The sequence below is a fragment of the Neoarius graeffei genome, chromosome 4, assembly GCF_027579695.1.
Source record: "Neoarius graeffei isolate fNeoGra1 chromosome 4, fNeoGra1.pri, whole genome shotgun sequence".
Classification (NCBI taxonomy): Eukaryota; Metazoa; Chordata; class Actinopteri; order Siluriformes; family Ariidae; genus Neoarius; species Neoarius graeffei.
Window position 1 is genome coordinate 17,567,300 of NC_083572.1, and position 22,985 is coordinate 17,590,284.

At 43.4% G+C, this 22,985-nt stretch overlaps 1 protein-coding gene across 2 annotated transcripts in view; it reads left to right on the plus strand.

The window, feature by feature from the left end:
* LOC132884905 (inactive rhomboid protein 2-like) overlaps positions 1–22,985 on the plus strand; it is a 102,621-nt gene that overhangs the window by 73,824 nt on the left and 5,812 nt on the right. For both annotated transcript variants that reach the window (XM_060918955.1, XM_060918954.1), the window contains exons 16-18: positions 4,969–5,044; positions 9,914–10,014; positions 12,609–12,762. In XM_060918955.1, coding sequence (XP_060774938.1) covers positions 4,969–5,044; positions 9,914–10,014; positions 12,609–12,762 — 331 coding nt within the window. The remainder of the gene's footprint in view (positions 1–4,968; positions 5,045–9,913; positions 10,015–12,608; positions 12,763–22,985) is intronic.

The following is a 22,985-nucleotide window of genomic DNA, read 5'->3' on the forward strand; positions in this document are numbered from 1 at the left end:
GTTAAATGCAGAGAAAGAACTCAACTGGGCTGTAATGTATCTGACAGGCTTTGAAGTTAAAAAATCGAAGTTAGCTGTCATGTTTTGTGTGTGGTATCCTTTTTTCTTTTTTTAAACTGGCAACAAAATATGCAAATCAACAGACTTTTATGAAGCCTCATTCTCACTTGGCTAGATACTCAATGTCTGTCATAGCATGTAGCAATGCAATTCTTGCCATCTAAAAGGATTGTTTTTCTCTAAATAAAACAAACAAGTATGTCACATAAAAATACAAAGAAAATTAAAATTGTTTGGGGGGGAACACCACTGAGTGGCCAGTGATTGATCACTTTATAGGCAGCAAATAGCTTCCTGGCTGGGGTGTGTGTATTGGTTCGTTCGTTCGTTCACTGCTTCAGTGATCGGGCTTATTTTTGCAGCCAAAAACTTGACACTCGGGCATCTTCGGGCATCTAATTGTTTACAACAATTTGGAAGCGACGTGTCCACTAGGTCTCAGCCTCAGTAAGTCATTTGGTGGGTAAGTGATATCACAATCTTGGATTCTCTTGCGTAATTTGTACTCTGAGTGCGATACTTGAAGCTCGGAGAGAGTAAGATGTCAGCGCCCAGGGGCATTTTATTTTAAAATGATCTGTATGCAATATACAGGTGCAAATATGAACAAGTGAAAACTCTAACATAACTTGTATGGGTATTATCTGTCCGTATCAAGGAGTTTATTTTGGGTTTAAACGATTCAGGAGATCTGGAGGAATTTTGGTGCTTAAAGAGAGAGAACTTTATTGATCCCTGTGGGAGGGTTCCCTCAGGGAAATTAAGATTCCAGCAGCATCATTACAGGATAAACAGAGAATAGAAAAAACTTCTAGATAAATTCAATTAAGTATTTACATATACAAATATAAAAAGAATAAGATATGGGTAAGAGAGGAGCAGGGGAGGGGCCAGCAGGAGAGATATTGCACATTATATTGTACATTGTCCAGTATTGCTTATTGCCAGGCTAGGCTACTGCTCCTTCCTGTCCTCTGTCCTCCTGTCCCCCCCCCCAGAGAGGAGTTGTACAGTCTGATGGCGTGAGGGACAAAGGAGTTTTTAAGTCTGTTCGTCCTGCACTTGGGAAGGAGCATTCTGTCACTGAACAGGCTCCTCTGGTTGCTGATGACGGTGTGCAGAGGGTGACTGGCATCGTCCATGATGTTCAATAGTTTGTCCATAGTTCTCTTCTCTGCCACCGTCACCAGAGAGTCCAGCTTCACACTGACCACAGAGCCAGCCCGCCTGATCAGTTTGTCCAACCTGGATGTGTCGTCCTTGGATGTGTTGCCCCCCCCCAGCACACCACGGTGTAAAACAGGACACTGGCGACCACAGACTGATAGAACATCCACAGGAGTTTCCTGCAGATGTTAAAGGACCGCAGCCTCCTCAGGAAGTATAGCCTGCTCTGCCCCTTCCTGTATGTTAAAGGGCAAGAGCGCAAGCCTAAGCTGAACACCTGTGATTGCCGATCCCTCAGATGGCACTGAGACAACATCCTAACCACATGGGCTAGGGATTACTTTAGCAAACCTTTTGTCAAGCACTACAATATGGAGTTATATCCACAAATGCCAGTTAACACTTTATTGTGCACAAAGGAAGCCTTACACTCACTGTGTCCAGAAGCACCGCTGACTTCTCTGGGCTCGGAGGGATCTGGGATAGACCATCAGAGTGTAAATGTGTATTGTGGTGGTCAGACAAATCAGTATTCCAGGTCTTTTTTTTTTTTCCTAAGAAATGGATACTATGTGCCCCGGATCAAAGACAAAAAGGGCCATCCAGACTGTTACTAGCAACAAGTCCAAAAGCCAGATTGTGTCATGGTATGGGGTTGTCTCAGTGTCCTTGACAGAGGTGATTTCTGTGATGGAGCATTAATGCAGAAAAGTACGTTGAGATTTTGGCGCAACGTATGCTGCCTTCAAGACGACATCTTTTCCAGGAATATTTCAACAAGACCATGTAAAACCACATTCTGCTCACATTACAAAGGCATAGCTGTGGAAGAAGGGGGTGCCTGTCCCCTCCGTCCCCAGTAGAGAATGTGTGGAGAATTCTGAAATGGAAAAATATTTGACAATGACAAAGACAACCCTGTACTGTTGCACGCATTAAGACCTGTTTGTAGGAAGAATGCGACAAAATTCCACCTGAAATGCTTCATAGGTGTCTTCAGTTCCTAAATATCTTTTTCAGTGCTGTGAGAAGGAATGGCAACATTTTATAAAGTGGTAAATGCAGGGGTGATGGCGTTCCGGCGCCGCGCCGGATTTCCGGCGTACCGCGGCGCCGGAAAAAAAAAAAATCTAGTTCGCCCATTATCCTGTGTCATTCTGAGATGCGCAGATAGACAGTAAAGGGAATTCCGAATTCCCTTTACTGTCTATCTGCGCATCTCAGAATGACACAGGATAATGGGCGAACTAGATTTTTTTTTTTTTTTTTCCGGTGCCGCGGTACGCCGGAACGCTATCACCCCTGCAAATGTTTTCCTATCTGTGGGTTGTAAAAGAGAGCAAATGGACTTGCTTGAAGATTCTTGAAGATGTTTCACCTCTCATCCGAAAGGCTTCTTCAGTTCTGTCTGACTAGTAGGGAGTATCAGGTATTTAACCTCTCATGGATGAAAAGCTCATCTAAGGTGTCGAGTCATCCTGTTGGTGTGGGTCACTGGGGGCTGGATGTGAACGGTCTCGAGAGTCGTTAGGGTGATCAGTAGATTGCTCGTTAAGGTGATCAATGGAATGCTGGTTCTCTCTTACCCCTTTTCCACCAAATCAGTTCCAGGGCTGGTTCGGGGCCGGTGCTGGTTCACAACTCGTTCAACTTGCGAGCCAGCTGAGAACCAACTTGCTTTTCCATCGTTCGCGGTGCTAAGAGAAGACGCATCATTGTCACTGTATACGTCAGTTACGTCGTTGTATACATCATTACGTCGCTGTATACGTCAGTTACGTCACTACGTTTGCATAAACCTTGGCGCGAATATCGAAGCAAAAACGCGGAAGAAGCAGCAGCAATAATAATAATGGTTGACTTCGCATTTGTACAGCTGCTGCTTCTTGTTGCTTAAAAATGGCGATCTTTCGCGGTCTTGTTATTGTTGTCGGTCTTAACAACTCCGCCTCCCCGCTGACGTAAGCGGTTCTTTCCTCTGGCCCAGCAGAGAGTTGGTGCTAGCCTGGAACCGTTTTTTCTGGCCCCAGAGCCAGTTCTTTGTCAGTGGAAACAGAAAACCCGGTTCCAAACTAAGCACTGGCCCCGAACCAGCCTTGGAACTGCTTTGGTGGAAAAGGGGCAACTGTCCTCCTGTGAGTCACTGAAAACAGCTGGGTTTTGGTGTGCATTCAGTTGTCTGGGAAGTGTGCCAAGGACTGCATTGTAGGTGGCTGATAAATGATGTCTTAGGCCCTGTCCACACGGCAACGGATTCAGGTGAATCTGATAAAATTGTTTATCGTTTCGGCCTGGCGTCCACACGGCACCGGCGTTTTGGGTGCCCCAAAACGATATTTTTTGAGAACGGGTTCCAGAGTGGAAAAATCTGGCAATGGCGCCATTGCGAAGTCGTCTGGTTGAGTAGAACGGATTTGTTTACGATGACGTCACAACCACATGACTAGAACAAGCAGCGCACTCGCTGTTTTGTATGAACCACTGCATTGCATTCACTTTTGTATACAGCTTTTCTTTTAAATAAACAAGTAACTGAACCATTTCTTGAATTTCTTTTTTTTTTTTTTATTGGATAAGACTGCTTTTCAAAATGTTCACACGCAATAAGAATTTAAGTTATATAAAACCAATTGGTACACACAGAAGGCATGATTTCCTCGCGTAGTCGCAGCCATCTTCTTGTTGTTGTGTGCTTGTTCCTGTGAGTGCTTCACGCCGGGTAGAAGAAGGGGTTTATGCGCATGCGTCTACTTCTATTGTTCTGGTGTCTCCGATGGGACCGTCTTACAGCGCACGTAGAGGTGTGGCATGCGTATTGCATCGTTTTCAGCAAGCGTTGCGTTGCCATATGTACCTGATATTTTACTGATCCGTTGCCCATGTGGACGCGATTTTATATTTTTATTTATATATATATATATATATATATATATATATATATATATATATATATATATATATATAATTTTTTATATAATTTTTTTTTTTTTAAATAAAATCTCAATCTCATTGTCGTGTGGATGTAGCCTTAGACCACCACCTCTGTTCAGTGATGGCTGTTCCAGGTTGACAAAAATGGCTTCTTTAACTCCTCGCTCATACCAACGATCCTCTCTGGCTAAAATGCGTACGCTGCAATCCTGAAATGAGTGTCCTTTGTTGTTAAGATGAAGGTAGACAGCAGAGTCCTGGCCTGAGGAACTGGCTCTCCTGTGTTGAGCCATGCGCCTGTGAAGCGGTTGTTTTGTTTCCCCAATATATGAGTCCGTGCATTCCTCACTGCACTGAATTGCATACACTACGTTGTCCTGTTTGTGTCTGGCTATTCTGTCCTTAGGGTGGACCAGTTTCTGCTTCAGGGTGTTACTGGGTCTGAAATGTACCGGAATGTTGTGTTTGTAGAAGATCCTCCTTTCCCATCCCAACTTTTTTTTTTTTCAGTGTTTTTGCAAGAAGTAAAATTGAAACAAGTGTTTTATTTAAATAAAAAATAAATTAATTAATTAAAATTCATGAGGTAAAACATAATCATGTGCTGTTGTATGGTTTTGAGTTCAATACAGGTCAAAGGTTATTTACAAATCATTGTTTTCAGTTTTAAACTCAATTTCAACAAACTGTCCCAACTTGTTCTGATTTGAGGTCGTAGTATTAATGTTATAAATGATGCCGTTTCGTTTAATTTGATTGCGAAAGCAGGTCTGAGTCATGGGTGGTGACTCCTGCTTGTTGTGTGTGCAGGTGTGTGATTGCCACGCGGGACTACTGTGATTTCATGCATGGATATTTCCATGAGGAGGCCACACTCTGCTCTCAGGTAACGCACTGCATCTGGTGATGATGATGGTGTTGATGTTTTATCAACATTCTCCTCATAGTTTAAGTGGAAGTGAAGGCATATCAGGGTGGGTTGATTTTGTTAACCAGCCTATATTTTGGAGGCTTACGGTTATTTAGCGCAAATTCTAAAGTCTCTTAGCAGAACTCAGAGTTCTTCAGCGCAAGATCCAAGAACGCTTATTTCCACACTACAGTGGATATCATAGTGTATATCGGTGATCCATTTCTGTTCACCGAGCGCTCAATTAAAAGAAAACGATAGGATGAGAGAAGTGAATTTTTTTTTTTTTTCAACGACAGGTTTAAAGAACGACGCAGAAACACAATAGACTTATTCAAATAAGTGCAAGCTGTTCTTGATCTGATCGACTTGTGTGAATTGTCTGTAATCTGTGCACTGCGTTTTTTTTGTTTGTTTGTTTTTCGCAGTCTACAAATGAGTTTGTTTTATTGATTTGATAATTTAGTGTTAAATGGTGTGTTTTTTTTTTTTTTTTTTTTTAAAGCGGTTGATTAGCATTTGAACAAAAAAAGAAACCTTGAAATCAAATATAAACATGCTGCAACAAAGTGAATTTCCCTGTAAACTAGAGACCAAACAACCCTTACATCTTAGCATAATCTCATCATCTTGTTTCACGATTGCCATATTATAAACAATTGATATATTAATTTAGATTGTTTTGTCATTCCTTAACGTTTATCTCATCTCATCTCATTATCTCTAGCCGCTTTATCCTTCTACAGGGTCGCAGGCAAGCTGGAGCCTATCCCAGCTGACTACGGGCGAAAGGCGGGGTACACCCTGGACAAGTTGCCAGGTCATCACAGGGCTGACACATAGACACAGACAACCATTCACACCTACGGTCAATTTAGAGTCACCAGTCAACCTAACCTGCATGTCTTTGGACTGTGGGGGAAACCGGAGCACCCGGAGGAAACCCACGTGGACACGGGGAGAACATGCAAACTCCGCACAGAAAGGCCCTCGCCGGCCCCGGGGCTCGAACCCAGGACCTTCTTGCTGTGAGGCGACAGCGCTAACCACTACACCACCGTGCCGCCCACCCTTAACATTTATATTACACTTTTTATTTAATTGCCCTTTGTTCACATGTTGCAACTGTTGGTTATGAAGGAGACATGATTCTCATTTTTCTCATTGAAATTAGTCTTTTTTCGGTTAAAGACTTTTTTTTTTTGTAGCCTTATTAGTCAAAAACAAACGAGAAGAGTAAGATCTCATCTCATTATCTCTAGCCGCCTTATCCTGTTCTACAGGGTCGCAGGCAAGCTGGAGCCTATCCCAGCTGGCTACGGGCGAAAGGTGGGGTACACCCTGGACAAGTCGCCAGGTCATCACAGGGCTGACACATAGACACAGACAACCATTCACACTCACATTCACACCTACGGTCAATTTAGAGTCACCAGTTAACCTAACCTGCATGTCTTTGGACTGTGGGGGAAACCGGAGCACCCGGAGGAAACCCACGCGGACATGGGGAGAACATGCAAACTCCACACAGAAAGGCCCTCGCCGGCCACGGGGCTCGAACCCAGAACCTTTTTGCTGTGAGGTGACGGCGCTAACCACTACACCACCATGCTGCCCAGAACAGTAATATGTGATCTCAAATGGACTTAAGTTTTTAGGAATAGATTCCACTCTTAGTTGGCAAAACACGTTGTCAAGCAGGGCAAGAGACATAATCCCCCGGTTAATTAATTTGTGTAATCATCAATGGTCAGTTGAATTATTTGTTTGTTTGATAACTTCAGTCACTTCTGATCATATCTATGAAGGTGTCCACAATTCAAGGTTTATGGCTTAACTACAAATATTCAAAGACACCAAAGAATCGGATTTTCAGTCTACGTTTCAGGGATCAACAACTGATCCTTAACATGCGCAGCAGCAGAAATTCCGGCTTCCAGTCCCTAAGCAATCATAATAAACCTCTTCCTATATCAAGATGAGCAGTTTTTTTTTTTCTTCTCTCTTTTCCAATTATTGTGACCATAATCCAGAGTTGTGCTAAAGAACATAAAGTTGTGCTAAGAGACTTTAGAACTTGTGCTAAATAACTGGATACCTACGTATTTTGGAATAATTGGTTTTCACACACACTGGTGATGTGGAGTACACTAGGTGGCCATGCTTTTATAACTGGTTTAACAAGAAGTCCATACAGCCATAATACAGTGATAACTGGATAAATTATCTTTTATTTCCTCTGGATGGATGGATGGATGGATGGATGGATGGATGGATGGATGGATGGATGGATGTGGCAGCAGCACAATGCATAAAATCATGCAGATACAGGTCAAGAGCTTCAGTTAATGGTTACATCATACATCAGAACGGGGGAAAAGTGTGAGCTCTGTGATGAACCATGGCACGGTTGTTGGTACCAGCTAGGCTGGTTTGAGTACTTCAGAAACACAGAATTGCTTAAATGTACAGTTGTGTTCAAAATTATTCAACCCCCAATGCTGTAAAGGGTTTTAGGGAATTCAGGTGGGGTTTACATTAGACCGTATCAGCGGATCATCAGATTAACGTTTTTAAAACGATTATTGTGCACACAGCAACGCCAATACACGGATACGCTCGGCTCCGCAGGCATCCTGCGCTCCAAATCACTCCGCCCTGAACAGCGAGTGCCCTCTGGAGGGTGCGCACTCTGGCCCTGCGCAGCTCACAGAGCTCGCGAGTGGAGCGCACGAGCAGTGATTCGGGACTGAGCCGCTGTGTGTGTGATCCCAGTGCATATCGGGCATGCGCGTCACTTACCACTTGCAAGTGGAAGGATTGCAAGCCTAAAGACAATCATAACTACACAATGGGCAGTATTTGCATCAGTATTTGCAGTATTTTCATACTTTTATACTCTTTAATGAAAGGTGATACAAGGCGGAAGTCCGCGCCGTTTTTCAGCAGTCGCGTCACATGACCAACGCCAGCGAATCAGGAAGGTGGATGTCATAGTGACGTTGTCCAATGACGACGCCAGCTAGAGCTCAGCACAGCGTATCCGCGTATTCTCAATGTTTACACAGCACCGGACCAGACACGATCTGGATTGAATACGTGGACTCTGGCAGATTCCCGTTTCCCGGCGTTTCCAGGCGTTTTAATGTAAACGGACAGTGCATCCGCGAAGAAAACGAGACAGATACGGTCTAATGTAAACTTGGCCTCAGTGTACATTTGTAATTGTGTTCATAATGACATCTTACAAGGACTTGTTAAAGAACCAAATGCAACTAAAATGACATCAATTGCTTTTGTAATAAAGTATTAAATGGCCTTTTTGTGATTTCTTCATTGACACAATTATTCAACCCCTTTAAGACTACCACTCTTAAGAACAGAGGTTCATTCAAGTGTTTTCAATCAGGTATTGAAAACACCTGTGGATGTCAACGAGCATCAATCAAGCATAATAAGCACCAATTAGGCAGATTTAAAAGGACTGTGATACTCAGCTCCTTCTAGACATTTACTGGTGTGTTGACAAACATGGTGAAGGCAAGAGAATGGTCCCAGAAGACAAGAGAAGAGGTTATTTCTCTTCACAAGAATGGCAATGGATATAAGATTTCCAAAATGTTAAACATTCCAAGAGATACTATCGGAAGCATCATCTGTAAATTCAAGGCAAAGGGCACAGTGGAAACGCTACCTGGTCGTGGCAGAAAGAAGATCCTGACGGCGACTGCTGTGCGCTACCTGAAGCGCCAGGTGGATAAAAATCCCCGTGTGACTGGTGAGGAACTGAAAAAAGATCTGTCAGATGTGGGCATTGAGGTTTCAGCACAGACAATAAGGCGCACACTGCGTAATGACGGCCTCTATGCCAGAACTCCCAGGCGCACCCCCTTGCTGACTCCAAAGAATAAGAAAAGTCGACTGCAGTATGCCAAAAGTCATGTGGACAAGCCAGAAAAGTTTTGGGAAAGTGTTCTGTGGACTGATGAAACTAAATTAGAACTGTTTGGGCCCATGGACCAGCGCTATGTTTGGAGGAGGAAGAACCAGGCCTATGAAGAAAAGAACACCTTGCCTACTGTGAAGCATGGCGGGGGGGGTCAATTATGCTTTGGGGCTGTTTTGCTTCTAATGGTACAGGGAAGCTTCATCGTGTGCAGGGTACCATGAATTCTCTTCCGTACCAAGAAATCTTGGAAGAAAATGTGATGGAGTCTGTCACAAACCTGCGGCTTGGGAGACGTTGGACCTTTCAACAGGACAATGATCCTAAGCGCACATCCAAGTCCACTAGAGCATGGTTGAAGATGAAGGGCTGGAACATTCTGGAGTGGCCATCGCAGTCACCAGACTTCAATTCGATTGAGAACCTCTGGTGGGACCTAAAGAAGGCAGTTGCAGCGCGCAAGCCTAAGAGTGTGACTGAACTGGAGGCTTTTGCCCATGAAGAATAGGCCAAGATACCCGTTGGTTGCTGCAAGACACTTGTGTCAAGCTATGCTTCATGCTTGAAAGATGTTATAACTGGAAAAGGATGTTGTACTAAGAATGAATGTCACTTGGGGGTTGAATAAAATTGATAATGATGTGAGCACAGAAAATACATTTGTGGTCATTTTATTGTAAATGTTGTTATATTTGTCTAATTTACAAGCGCCTCTTTGATTTAATTGTAAATAAGATGACTGAAATGATCAAAATCAATGTCAAACTGGCCAAAACACCTTAATTTCAGTGAGGGTTGAAGAATTGTGAACACAACTGTAATAAATCTGTCTTGGTCCTGTGTTCTGTTACTGTAGTTGCAGGTTGGAGAGGTGAACGTAAATATGCATGTAATTACAGGTTCATTGTCTGGACGAGGTGTGCGGCCTGTTGCCGTTTCTGAACCCAGATGTTCCAGACCAGTTTTACCGTTTCTGGCTGTCTCTGTTCCTGCATGCAGGGTATGAGGACTGCTGATCCCAGAACTACAATTCCAAGAAGAAAATGAGTGACCTGTATTAAACTACAAAATATTCTATCATCCATTTAATTTATTTGTTCAATATATATGCCTCAGTCACAACCGGCTGTACGTGCTCCTACGGCCGGTCTATGTGCAAAGAAACGCACGGAGGGCGCGCGTGTGACGTGCTGATTTTCGAGCCGTAGACTGGCCGCAGACCTGCCGCAGAGGTTCTTTGTCATGTCAAACAAACTCTATGGGTGCTTACGTTTTTTTCAGGTTGCAAGACAAACTTACGGCCTCGTGTGTCTTCCGTACGGCCGACGTGCATCTTTCGTACGATTTGCTGGTGTCAGGTTTGGGCAAAATGTCAATTTTTTTCGTACGTCGCACTTGCGGACTCCGTATGTGTGTCGTGCGCCCCACATACGTAATTAGTGCAGCCAACGCACGTTCAGATATTTCGTACATCATCCATGCGTGTCAAGTAAGTCGGCCGTGCATTGGCCGTATGGCGAGAGGGCGTCAATCGCACGAAAACTTGGGTATATAAAGCTGCAGGGGTGCCTATGGCCATTTGTACACGTAGGCTTTGATTGAGGGAAAACCCAATTTCATTTCATTGCATTGCATCGCTTCAATTCAATATGCCGAAGGCAAAAGGGAAGAGGAGGATAGAAAAGGTGTCAGAGACGGAGGAGAGAGAGACGGTGGCAGAGAGGGAGGAAAGAGAGAGGACAAGGAGCAGTGAGGAGGAGGATGAAGACCACGACAGTGGCCAGCAGGCCAGGAGTTTGAGACGAAGTCTTTGCGGAGGGATTGCCATTTTCACAGTGAGAAACCAAAGTATGCCGAAATATACCCCTCTCCAATCGCCGCAGTGTGACAAATGAACGCCGTTGGTACGCACAACGTACAGATCGTGCGCAGTTCTTGCAACCTTCATACGAAGCCTGCATGGAACGCATGGTCAGTACGATTAGTGCACGTTTGAAGGTGCGTTGGCTGTACAAATGAAGCGACAGCCGTACGTCCGAGCAGCCTCAGATTTCGTGCGTGGTACGCACGTTCGACTTCCGGGTTGTACGTTGTGTGCGCGGTGATCTTGCTCCTTTATGGTCACCACAACTACGTTCTCCACGAACAACAACAACAAAAAAAAAACGCAGCAATTTGGGAAACGCCAAAAAATCGTACGTCCGGTTGTGACCGAGGCTATATATATTAACAAGTTAACATGAGGTACAGGTCAGGTTTAAAATTCTGAATTCCTTACCCAGACCAGTTTGTTCCGAGTAAAATTGGCAAGCAAGATTCTTTTATTTAGCTATCAGACTCTCTAACCGAATTCCATACATGTCAAACTTTGGTCGAACAAACCTGTATAACCAACCTCCAAAACCCTTATTCAATGCAAAATAAAATAATTTACCTAAAATTTGAATGATAATTAACAATGATGTATCCCGGTTACTTTTTATTCAATATTAATAATGAACCTTCAGAATAAATACAGAACACACAGTGTCACTCTCATGACATAATGCGAGAACTCTAACAATGATTATTAAAATGCTATCTGGCCTCGCTTCGATTCAAAATTAAGAAATGCATCTCGCTTCTCTGCAGTATCGAACTGCATTTGACAACGATTCACTCTCAAATGTTCACTTCCAGACATGCGCACATCGTTTTACATTCGCTGCTTCGGTAAAGGCGATAAACTAGTGCCGATGTTTGGTTGCGCGGTAACTGGTAACAGTTTAACCTGAGACAGGAATCCAGTCTATGAAATCTTGGCGCGAAGCTTGTTGTGCGACCCGACACAATTAAGACTGACCCTAATCCTATCACTCATGTCAACGAAGCAGGAAGTTGCATAATCGCTGCTTATCAGAGTCCAGCATTCGCGCATGTGGTATGAGACAGGATCGCTCAGTTTTTCTGAATAAACGATCGTTTGACTTTTGGTGAGAAATTCCCATATAGATAAACACATACGGCTGTATAGGTTCATTTTTGTTGAAAATCCGTATGAATTATGGGACAACCGTGTAACTTGAAACTTATGTGATTCATTAGCTGGCACATGCTCATTCTGTTTGACGCTCTTGTGTTGAATCCACAACGTAAAAATTGTAAATTTTATTTTTAGTAGCTTTGAGTAAACGAGTTGAGACAGCATTGATTTGTGATTGGTCAATCCTGAGTGTTGGTTTAGTTGTATGGATGCTTTTCCATTGTACATTTGATTATTCTTGGCGGTTTCATGTCATTTTCCGCTGCCTATGTACGTCTAGACAGTCCGTATAAAAGGCTAGCTAGCTTATCCTTGCCATTCATATTTAGTTGCCTAGGAGCAGTGCTTTCAAGACGAACCACTTGAACAGCGTATTGGCGTTCCATAGGAACAAACTGATGATAATGTGAAGGCAAAAATTAACACCATGTTGAGGATCATATTTGATAGAATTATAAAATGTAAGCAAACAGGACATTCAGGTAGATATCAATTAATTTGTCTCAGTTTGAGGCTATGGTTCTGATTTGTGGATCATGTGATCACACTAAAACATGTCTTGTCCCCATCAGTCTTCTCCACTGCCTGGTGTCCGTAGTCTTCCAGATGACTATACTTAGAGACCTGGAGAAACTTGCTGGCTGGTTGCGCATCTCCATCATCTACATCCTCAGCGGGATCACAGGGAACCTAGCCAGTGCTCTCTTCCTGCCGTATAAAGCAGAGGTGATGACATCACACCTACTTTTTAAGCATTTCTGTTGCGTTAATAATTTATCAAACAAGTGTACATTCAATATCGAAGGCAATTTGGCAATTCATGCGTAGACACAAGAAGAATCTAAATCCTTTGTTTAGTTTCTGTGTTCCTCTTCCTAGATTTTCTCAATCCATATCAATCCCATTTGCTTCTTTATTGTTGCACTAGTGCGCAAATGTAAAAATGAACAGTGGCTAGTGGTAGCTGGTATCTTAACAGAGAGACAATTCCTTTCTCAGCACACTGTTTCGTTGCACTTGATGCAAGCCTCAGACTAAGTACAGATGTAGCCCAGCATTTCAAGGTAGAACTATACATTAGAAGAGCTTGTATAGGGTAATACACTAGAGTAATACTTGGTGCCAGTCCCAAGCCCAGGTAGACTGGGGACGGTTGCGTCAAGAAGGGCATCCGGTGTAAAAAACCGACCACCCGTTGCCATGATTAGTATGACGAAAGGCAGTTCATGTGATTTTAAATTAAACTACTACATTCACTATTGGCTGCTCTGGATAGTGTTGTTGTCAAGTCACTAAACCTCGAGTCCAGTCTCAAGTCCAGGTCATTTAAAGAAGATTTCGAGTCCAAGAACAAGACTTGAACCGCACTGTGTGACGGTGGCTGTTGCTGCCTTTGTGAAAGCGTCTCTGCTACTGTGTCAGACTAACGTTCCTGCTCGACTGCTCCATTTTAAGCTAGCCGCACACTACGCCGATCCACACGGTACCGAACCGACCCATTTCAGAGCCGACTCCCGACAGGGCACGCCCATATCCCCGACTAACTCACGACTGTTGACGAGTGCAGTCGCGATTGAAGCGACACCAAACGAGATTATGCGAACTAAGCATCATAAACATTCCGCTAAATATCACGTGACAACTTAATAGCTTTGTGACTGGCTATTGGATATAGTTACTGTTAAATCCAACACTTGAAGATGCTACAGGCTGAATTACAAATGACACAACATGGAATATGTAGCGCACTATCTAGGCTGCATGAGCTATTATTCCCAACCTTAAATAGTGCACTTGTATAGGGGAGTTAAAGCGATTTGGAATTCAGCCACACAACTTGAGCAGAGTGGCTTTCCAGCCCACTGTGTCTATGGATAAAGCTTCAGTCTATGGAATTACAGTATATACCTGCATTAGGTGCTACCAACACGTATTTCTCGCGCTAGAAATTGTGTTTAATGATGTCACGTGTTATATGCGAAAGATATGATTGGCTATTGCTAGCGACTCTCGCCGATCAGTCTGGCTCCCGATTTAGTTTTTTGAATCGGCTTTGAGATGAGTAGGTACCATCGAAAACTAGTCTTTACGCCTGACTCGCGACTTCAGTTGGCTCGGTACGCTGAAAATCGGCGTAGTGTGCGGCTAGCTTTAGTTAACAGGCTACAGATAAAAAGCTTGTTCATCAGTTAGCAAGCCCCGCTATCAACAGGGCAATGAACATAACATGTCACTTCCTTCTCTGGGTGGAGTCTTACCCACTGACGATTGAAGTTTGAGTTTGTCCCCGTTGTCTCCTCGATAGTTCTTCTACATACGGAACACGTAGCCGTGAAATCCCCCCCACTGCATGAGAAGTCTGTATAAGCAAAGCGGACAGTCCTGGGGTGTTCTCTCCAGGCATTTTAGTGTCATTAATGTTAGTTTGTTCCTGAACAGGTGAATGTGCATTCTCTTGCACGAAATTAGTATAAAAATTAATGTCGATCTAAATAACTTGTACCAAATTATTATGGCATGTTACAAGAAAAAAAATCTGAGTCCTCGTTTCCAATGTACGAGTCCGAATGCAGTTAATGCACGAGTCGGAGTCATCAGTGCTCAAGTCCAAGTCAAGTCACCAGTCCTTAAAATTGGGGCATGAGTCGGACTCGAGTACTTCAAGCCTGGCTCTGGGATGCTAGCAGCAAGCCAGAGCAGTGGGGGGGGGGAAGCAAAGCAGACTATGAAGAAATTTAAGGCCCGGTCACACAGCGCTTTACGGCTTTATCACGGCCAAAACCCGTCAAAAAGTGCTCTCCCGTGAAGCAGACGATGTTGTTCGTGTTGATGTCGAAGTTAAGACGTGTTACAGTCGATATACAGACGTGACAGGACGCAGGGGAAAATCGGAACGGCGTCGGACGCGGCAAAAAGTTTTGGACTGCTCAAAACTTTAGACCGCGGACAACCACGGCCGGCACACGTGGTAAAGACGTGCAACACATGTGAAAAACACGTGATAATCAGTGTCCCGGCCGTTATTAAAACTTGGGGAGACGTGGTAAGACGCGAAAGTTTGGCGGTCTATCATGGGCAGAGCACGGTCATCGGACGGGTGTTACGCGTTGGTATCACGGGATATAGCGTGTGTTTAGCGGCTTATCACTGAGAAATGGATTTTTCCACGTACATAGCACTGTCTAAGCCCGTTAAACGACGTCTCAAACAAGTTCTAAATTCGATTGATCACTGTCTAATCACTTCTGCATCACTTCTGATTTGCGGCATGTATAAATACCGTAATTTTCTGAGACCTCGGCACTTGCAGTCTAGATGTCAAGGGGTGAACATGAACCCTCAACGCTGTGATGTCCTCATCTTAATGCTCCAGCACCAACAGAACCAACTGATACAGGCTCAACATATCCTTGCTGAGAGAAGAAGGAGGAGGAGGAGGAGGGTGGTACGGAACATCTGGGTGCGTGGCTGGACTTGGTTAGCTGTGCTTAGGCAGTGCTGCAGCAGTGAAACAGCCGCCGACGGCCATACCCCGTACAAAGCACGGCAAAGCCAAAATTGACCAAAAATTAGCACTTACAACCACGTCCACCAGATTTTTGTATCTTTTTGTACGTGATATAGACGCGGAGTGCTGTGTGACCGCCGCTTTAAATGCACTTGGTTAGCTTAAAAATGAAAAGTTATTGAAGAAATACAACCAGATTGCCCCTTAGTAGAAGGCTTGATGACGAGGGAGGGGCTGAAATATTTTGGACGTATCATGAGATGCAAATCCTTTGGAGAAGGATCTCATAATGGGGGAGAAACTGAAGGCAAGAGGAGAACATTTTAAAAATGTTTTGTTTTTAAGGTATATATGCCTCAGCTTTTTTTAAATCGAATTATTGAGTGCAAGTCCTCACAAGTATACACGGTTACGGTGGTGTAGTGGTTAGCACTGTCGTCTCACAGCAAGAAGGTTCCGGGTTCGAACCCAGCGGCCGGCGAGGGCCTTTCTGTGTGGAGTTTACATGCTCCCTGGGTGCTCTGGTGTGGCTGCCCACTGCTGAGTATGTACACGTGTGTTCACTGCTTCAGATGGGTTAAATGCAGAGGCTGAATTTCACTGTGCTTGAAGTGTGCATGTGACGAATAAAGGTTTCTTAGTTCTTATGCTCGCTCACCCCTAGTTAATCCTGTTTATCCACTGGCCAATGTGCTGATGGAAGGAAACATGGATTAGTAACGTCTACATGACTGGGGTTAAAAAGGAGCGTCCTGCTGAACAGGCAAAGGCTAAAATGAGCTAGAGCAGGAATTGAGGTCATTACACCACTCCACCTCATTCGCTTCTTGAGCAGAGGTTTATTTCCATTCAACATGAACAATTTTTTATGATCGTTGGTGAAATATCACAAGCACACTTGATGTTCTGACATTCTCAGATCCCGAGCATGGCGCATGCTGGAATGCACGAAAGCAACTTTTCCTCCTGTGTCATTTCTCAACACTGGAGCATTCACAGATTCTGTCATTTAAGACGGATTACTCCATTAGGACAGCCAGGTTTAACCTGATTTGACCCCCCCTGAGATCCTCTTACTCTTGCCGCTCAAGTTTTCCTTCCTGTTTGTGGTTAAGAATTGTTTGGCTTGTGTATTTGTGGAACTTGTTCCACTTGTGACCTAATCTTCATATGTTTGCTTCAAAACATCAAGGAGAGGATTTTTAAGGAAACAAAACTGTGTCCCCGCAGAGACTGCCATATTTTTATATAATTAATTAAGGGTGGCTATATTAGTAATTATTTTATTGTATACAGTTGTACAGTCGTGCTGTTTAATCATTGAATCTCAAATTCTCAGAGGTGTTGATTCATTTTCTGGAACAGCAACTCTGACAGTAATGCCAGTGATGATTCACATGAAATGTTTATAGTATTAATGCACAAAAATCCCCTGCTGGCTGAAAGGCCCGAAGGGGGATTGTCATAGCTATTTCCGTCCATCCCGGGAAGGGTACTCTCCTTCTGATATCAACTCCTCTCATAATTTTTGGACGAATATCTGGAAGCTTGGCAAAAGGCCTTGTTATATGACAGTAATACGCATATTGTGATTTAATTTCATTTGTGAAAATTTTACCAGAGGTTTGACCCTTGATTTAAATATCTTGCACTTTGACAATTTCATGAGGGTGTACGTTCTTCTGAAATCAACTCCTCTCACAATTTGTGGAGGAATTTCACCAAACTTGGCAAACATGACAGTTATACGCATATTGAAATTTCGTTTAATTTGGGCAAATTTTACCAGCGTTATGCCCTTGATTATTAACAAACTTGTTACTTTGGCAATTTCATCAAGGTGTGCTTGCTTTCTGAAATCAACTTCCTTCACAATTTTTATCCCCCGCTGGCCAAAAGGCCCGAAGGGGGATTATGTCGTGGCGATGTCCGTCCCGGGAAGGGTGCTCAGCTTCTGAAATCAACTCCCACAATTTTGGAAGAATTTCACGAAACTTGACAGGATTCTTTGTTATATGTCGGTAATACGCATATTACAATTCCATTACCAGAGTTATAGAATAGTTCCCAGCAGGGGATATTGTGCTCTCAGAGCGCTCTTGTACAGAGACTTCTGTGGGGTAAATGCCGTATAATCTGAGACTACTAATAAACTAATTAAAAAGCTGTTTGACACAAATCACCATAGCAGGGCTCGAAATTCTCGGTGGTCTGGTTGCCCGAGGCGACTTAATTTGTCATTTGGCGAGTAATTCCTGTCACTAGACAGCCCGGCTGGCTAGTTGAAAATAAAAAATGTATATGAAGCAAAGATTCAGACTAGGGCTGTGCGATATATCGAATATACTCGATATATCTCCGAAAATTCTGTGTGAGATACATAAAATTATTATATCGTAACTATCGAGTATTTTATGGTCATCTGCCAACTTGCGTTTGTTTCGTGTTTGTTTAAAACCTTTCCCGGTGGCTTTCTCCCTGTCCCTCAGGCAGTAATGTGAGAGGCTGCCTAAGGGTAAAAAAAACAAAACAATAACGTCACACACTCGCCAACCAATCCCGGGTGACATCTCTGTGCTGAAAGGAACTTGCGGGAAGATTTTCTAGTTTCGGTTTACAGCGCTGACTCAGTTCGTGCAATCGCTGGTGTTGCATAGGCTACCGTGTAAGCTCTGTCAATTTCAGCGACAAATTAAAAATGGAAGCAGGCGAATTGGTTCCTAAAAGAACTAGTACGGGGTCAGTCATCTGGCTTTTTTTTTTTTTTGGATATCGCGAGGAGGACGTGGAACAGCAAATGCCAGTTTGTAAAGTGTGCAAAAAAAAAACCCCTGTCATCACGAAAGGCAGCAGCACTACAAAGCATGTTGGACATATTTTGGGTGCTATAGTCATGATAGTAAGTATATTTGTTTTCAATACTCATACACAAAGTTGCCAAGTTTTCCAATATATTATTATTTGTTGTTGATATATTATGGTGCTCTGTGTTGTTCTCATTTATGTATTTAACAACAGTATCAAAATACTCGGGTCTTGAAATAAATGCACCTTAGTCATGAACAATGGTAACTACTCTCGTGTTACTTTTGACAGAAGTAAAAATTCATACATGAACAAATTTTGGCTAGTTGATTTTCTGTTTGGCTAGTTACTTTGGAAGGTAACTAGTCCGGCTGGCTGGTGAAAAAAATATATGAATTTTGAGCCCTGCATAGGAACAATGAGGTGTTTGCTTGTTTGGTTTTTTTTTTTCCCTATAGAGGATTTCGACGTGACGTCACAGGTCACGTGACGCCCCGGTGTCCGCCGTTTTGAAGGTCAAGCTAGCTAATGTCAACAACAGTAGCTAGTATGTTACTGTAGCAACGTTTACGTTCAGTCATTTGGATGACTGTTAAAACCTTTCAGTCTCAAGTTTTTCCTTTACTGTATTTACTAGTTTACTGAGCTAGCGCGCTCGGGCAGGCTGGGCGCGAGCACGCTAGCTCGGGCAGGCTGGGAGTGAGTGCGCTAGCTCAGGCAGGCTGGGAGCTAGCGCGCTCGCTCCCAGCCTGCCCAAGCGCGCTAGCTCAGTAAACTAGTAAATAATCAAATCAAGTTTATTTGTACAGCGCTTTTAACAATAAACATTGTCGCAAAGCAGCTTTACAGAATTTGAACGACTTGAAACATGAGCTAATTTTATCCCTAATCTATCCCCAATGAGCAAGCCTGTGGCGACGGTGGCAAGGAAAAACTCCCTCAGATGACATGAGGAAGAAACCTCGAGAGGAACCAGACTCAAAAGGGAACCCATCCTCATTTGGGCAATAACAGACAGCCTGACTATAATATTAACAGTTTTAACAGGTATAACCCTCAACTGTCCTCATGGGGCCGTCCTTCACAGGAGCGGTGCGATAAAACTCCGACCAGACACAGGGCACCAGGATGGATCAAGCAGGTCTGAGGGGCAGAAGAGGCCAGCATCTCAATCCCAGGACCAACATGTAACTCAGAGGGACAGACTGGGGGGGGGGGAAGAGAGAGAGAAAGAAAACACGTTGTTAGGTATGCCCTAAAAATGATAAGTATTAAATCTGTGTGGTAGGCTTGCAGAGACTAGAGTCTTTACATCAGGCATAACACACAACAATGGCATGTTAATATGGTAAAATATATCATGACCTGCTCTGGCTGGATGCTTGATTGGGTGATGGGAGCACACTCTTCAGCAATGATGAGATGCAGATGGGACCCTTAGGGCTGGCCAAGACAATTCAGTTACATTTCACCGGGTCTGGGACATGCGACAGAATGTCTGACGGCCGATTCCCTGCAGGCTACGATAGCCAGTCGAGGTCTCCACCGTCTCCACCAAAAGATTTCCTGTTGACTCCATGTAACTCAGAGGGACAGATTTGGGGTGGGGGGGAGGGAAAGAAAACACAGGTGGTTAGGTATGCCCAATGTCACCTGAATAAGTAGGAACAGTATACATATTGCACCGAGTACAAGCAGGGACTCCGGCAACTAACTATGACAGCATAACTAAAAGGAGAGAGCCAGAAGGTAACACAGGCATGAGGGAGCCCCGGGACATAAAGCAGCCAGCCACTACACCGTCAACAAACTCGAGTGAGCAAGCGAGTGGGGACTGACAGCATCCATACATCCCAGTTTACCAAAACACTCTGTCTGAGGACCCTCCAGATCTACTCCTTTACCTCATAAACACCATTAACAAAAGGCTTGACTAAACAGATATGTTTTCAGCCTAGACTTAAATGCTGAGACTGTGTCTGATTCCCGAACATTACTTGGAAGGCTGTTCCATAACTGTGGGGCTTTGTAAGAAAAGGCTCTGCCCCCTGATGTAGCCTTCACTATACAAGGTACCAGCAGATAGCCTGCACCTTTTGATCTAAGTAGGCGTGACGGGTCATAGAGGAGCAGAAGTTCACTCAGGTACTGTGGTGCGAGACCATTTAGTGCTTTAAAGGTCAATAGTAGTATTTTATAATCAATACGAAATTTGATTGGGAGCCAATGCAGTGTGGATAAGACAGGCGTGATGTGGTCATATTTTCTAGTTCCAGTAAGGACTCTTGCTGCTGCATTTTGAACTAACTGGAGCTTGTTTATGCACTTATTGGAACATCCAGACAGTAAGGCATTACAATAATCCAACCTGGAGGTAACGAAAGCATGGACTAGTTTTTCTGCATCATGCAATGACATTAAATTTCTTATCTTTGCAATATTTCTGTGATGAAAGAAGGCTATCCGGGTGATGTTATCAATGTGAGTTTCGAATGAAAGATTGGGGTCAATAATCACTCCGAGGTCTTTTACTGCTGCACGTGAAGAAACAGAAAGGCCATCCAGAGTCACTGTGTAATCAGAAAACTTACTTCTAGCTGCATGTGGTCCTAGCACAAGTACTTCAGTCTTGTCAGAGTTAAGCAGAAGGAAATTAATAAGCATCCAGTGTCTAATGTCCTTAACACATTCCTCAATTCTATTAAGCTGGTGTGTCTCATCAGGTTTTGCAGAGACATACAACTGTAAAATACAGTACAGTAAAATACAGTAAAGGAAAAACTTGAGACTGAAAGGTTTTAACAGTCATCCAAATGACTGAATGTAAACATTGCTACAGTAACATACTAGCTACTGTTGTTGACATTAGCTAGTGCTAACAGCTAGCTGCTAGTGCACTGCTACAACTACACAGACCCTAATAATACAGTTCTTGGTCATTGCCTGGTAACAGCAAATTTATAATGGGTCATGTCTCAACAGACTAAGAAGTTATTTCAATGACATTTAATAACATGGCGACCACCGGCTCCAGGGACGACCCGCTGATGTAGGCATGTTACCCAGCCTGGTTTTAACGACATAGGTATACAGATCATGTGGGCCGAAGTCAGGTAAAGACGAGGGCTTTGTGTACTTCCGTACGTCAGTGAACAATCCTGGTGGAAGCAGGTAAACGTCGTTCTCTAAGCCTGCTAACCTCAATTTTTGCAAATACCTCTCCCTCTGCTCGCCCTGTAAATGCCCTACGTCGCTGGATAGTGAAGGTGTTTTCTGCATCTCGCTCCTTTTTCTTTTATGTTTTTTCCCTGGTATTTCCCACACGCCTGACTGCAGGTCAGGAAGATCACCCGCGCTGCAAAGCCAGAAAAAGATAGCCTGGTAACGTGTACGGATCACGTACACCAGCATCATTGATTTTCTGGTGATATCGCTTCTTACTTGCGTCATCTAGGCCGGATAAAATACTCGACAATGAGACTTCGTCATGATCAACAGTGTATCGCTACCGGTAGTCGCCATATTTGTGACCGTCAAAATGGCACCGGTCACGTGGGTCGAAAACCTCTATAAGGGGACGTTTAACGTTTTATGGAAGGCGTCTCCAATTTCAGTTTGTTTTTTTTTTTTAAACAGCAAATTTTGCCGTTTCTCGTTAATGTGCACTTTATTTATTTATTTATTTATTTATTTAAAAATCACATAAGGGATCATAGGCACTAACTTCTCCCAGACATTCTGCACCATTAAATGTAACCATCAATGGAGAAAAAGTTGTTCATAAATGAATTAAAAATAATTATTTGCCAACGGGGAAAATAATAAATTTTGGGGTAGTAACTCCACCTTCGTGTCAGTCCAGGTCATGTTGCCCCAGCCACTAAACCCTCCCCCACCCCCAAACCATCGATTATCCTATTACTGCATGCCCCATCCGGTTTTATTCCTCATGTCTACAAACCACTACTAAAGTGTGAAGGTGAAACTGTATGCATGTTACAATATACATAGTTCCACTTAAGCTGTATACAAGTCTACCTAAACTGTAAATATAGTTATGACATTCAGCTATATGATTTATTTAAAATTTGAGACTTAGTCGTTGGCCTTTGAAGCAAGTATATTAAGATCTGGGCTTCTATATAGCAAACATGAAACCTGTCTTTGGCATGAGGGGAGGAAAATGGTGTAAATTTTAACTTAACATGTTTGCTTCAACATGTCCATGCACTCTCTCTCGTCATTGTGTGGTTTGTATCTGTTTAATGCTTTTGTAATGTAAGAATGGCTAAAGCCGTGTGGGTGTGTGGACAAACCCACTCTTCCGGTGTCTTCACCTTGCGTGTCAATTGTCGAGGTTTCTTAGATTAGCCATCTGTCCAGCCATGACGTCAGTCTAATGAGGTCAATCGGGTCAAAATGAAGTTCTTGTCTGTCCTACTGAGTCAACAGCTTTACACAATCTCGGTGATTTCCAGGAAGCATATCATGTTTTCCAGTGTTCCTCTACTTTAAAGGTGTGCAAGCGTTTTGTCTTCAAGCACATCCTCTACCCTGCCATGACTCCGAGCATTTTCTATTATGTCAAGTCAAGTTTATTTGTACAGCGCTTTTAACAATAAACATTGTCGCAAAG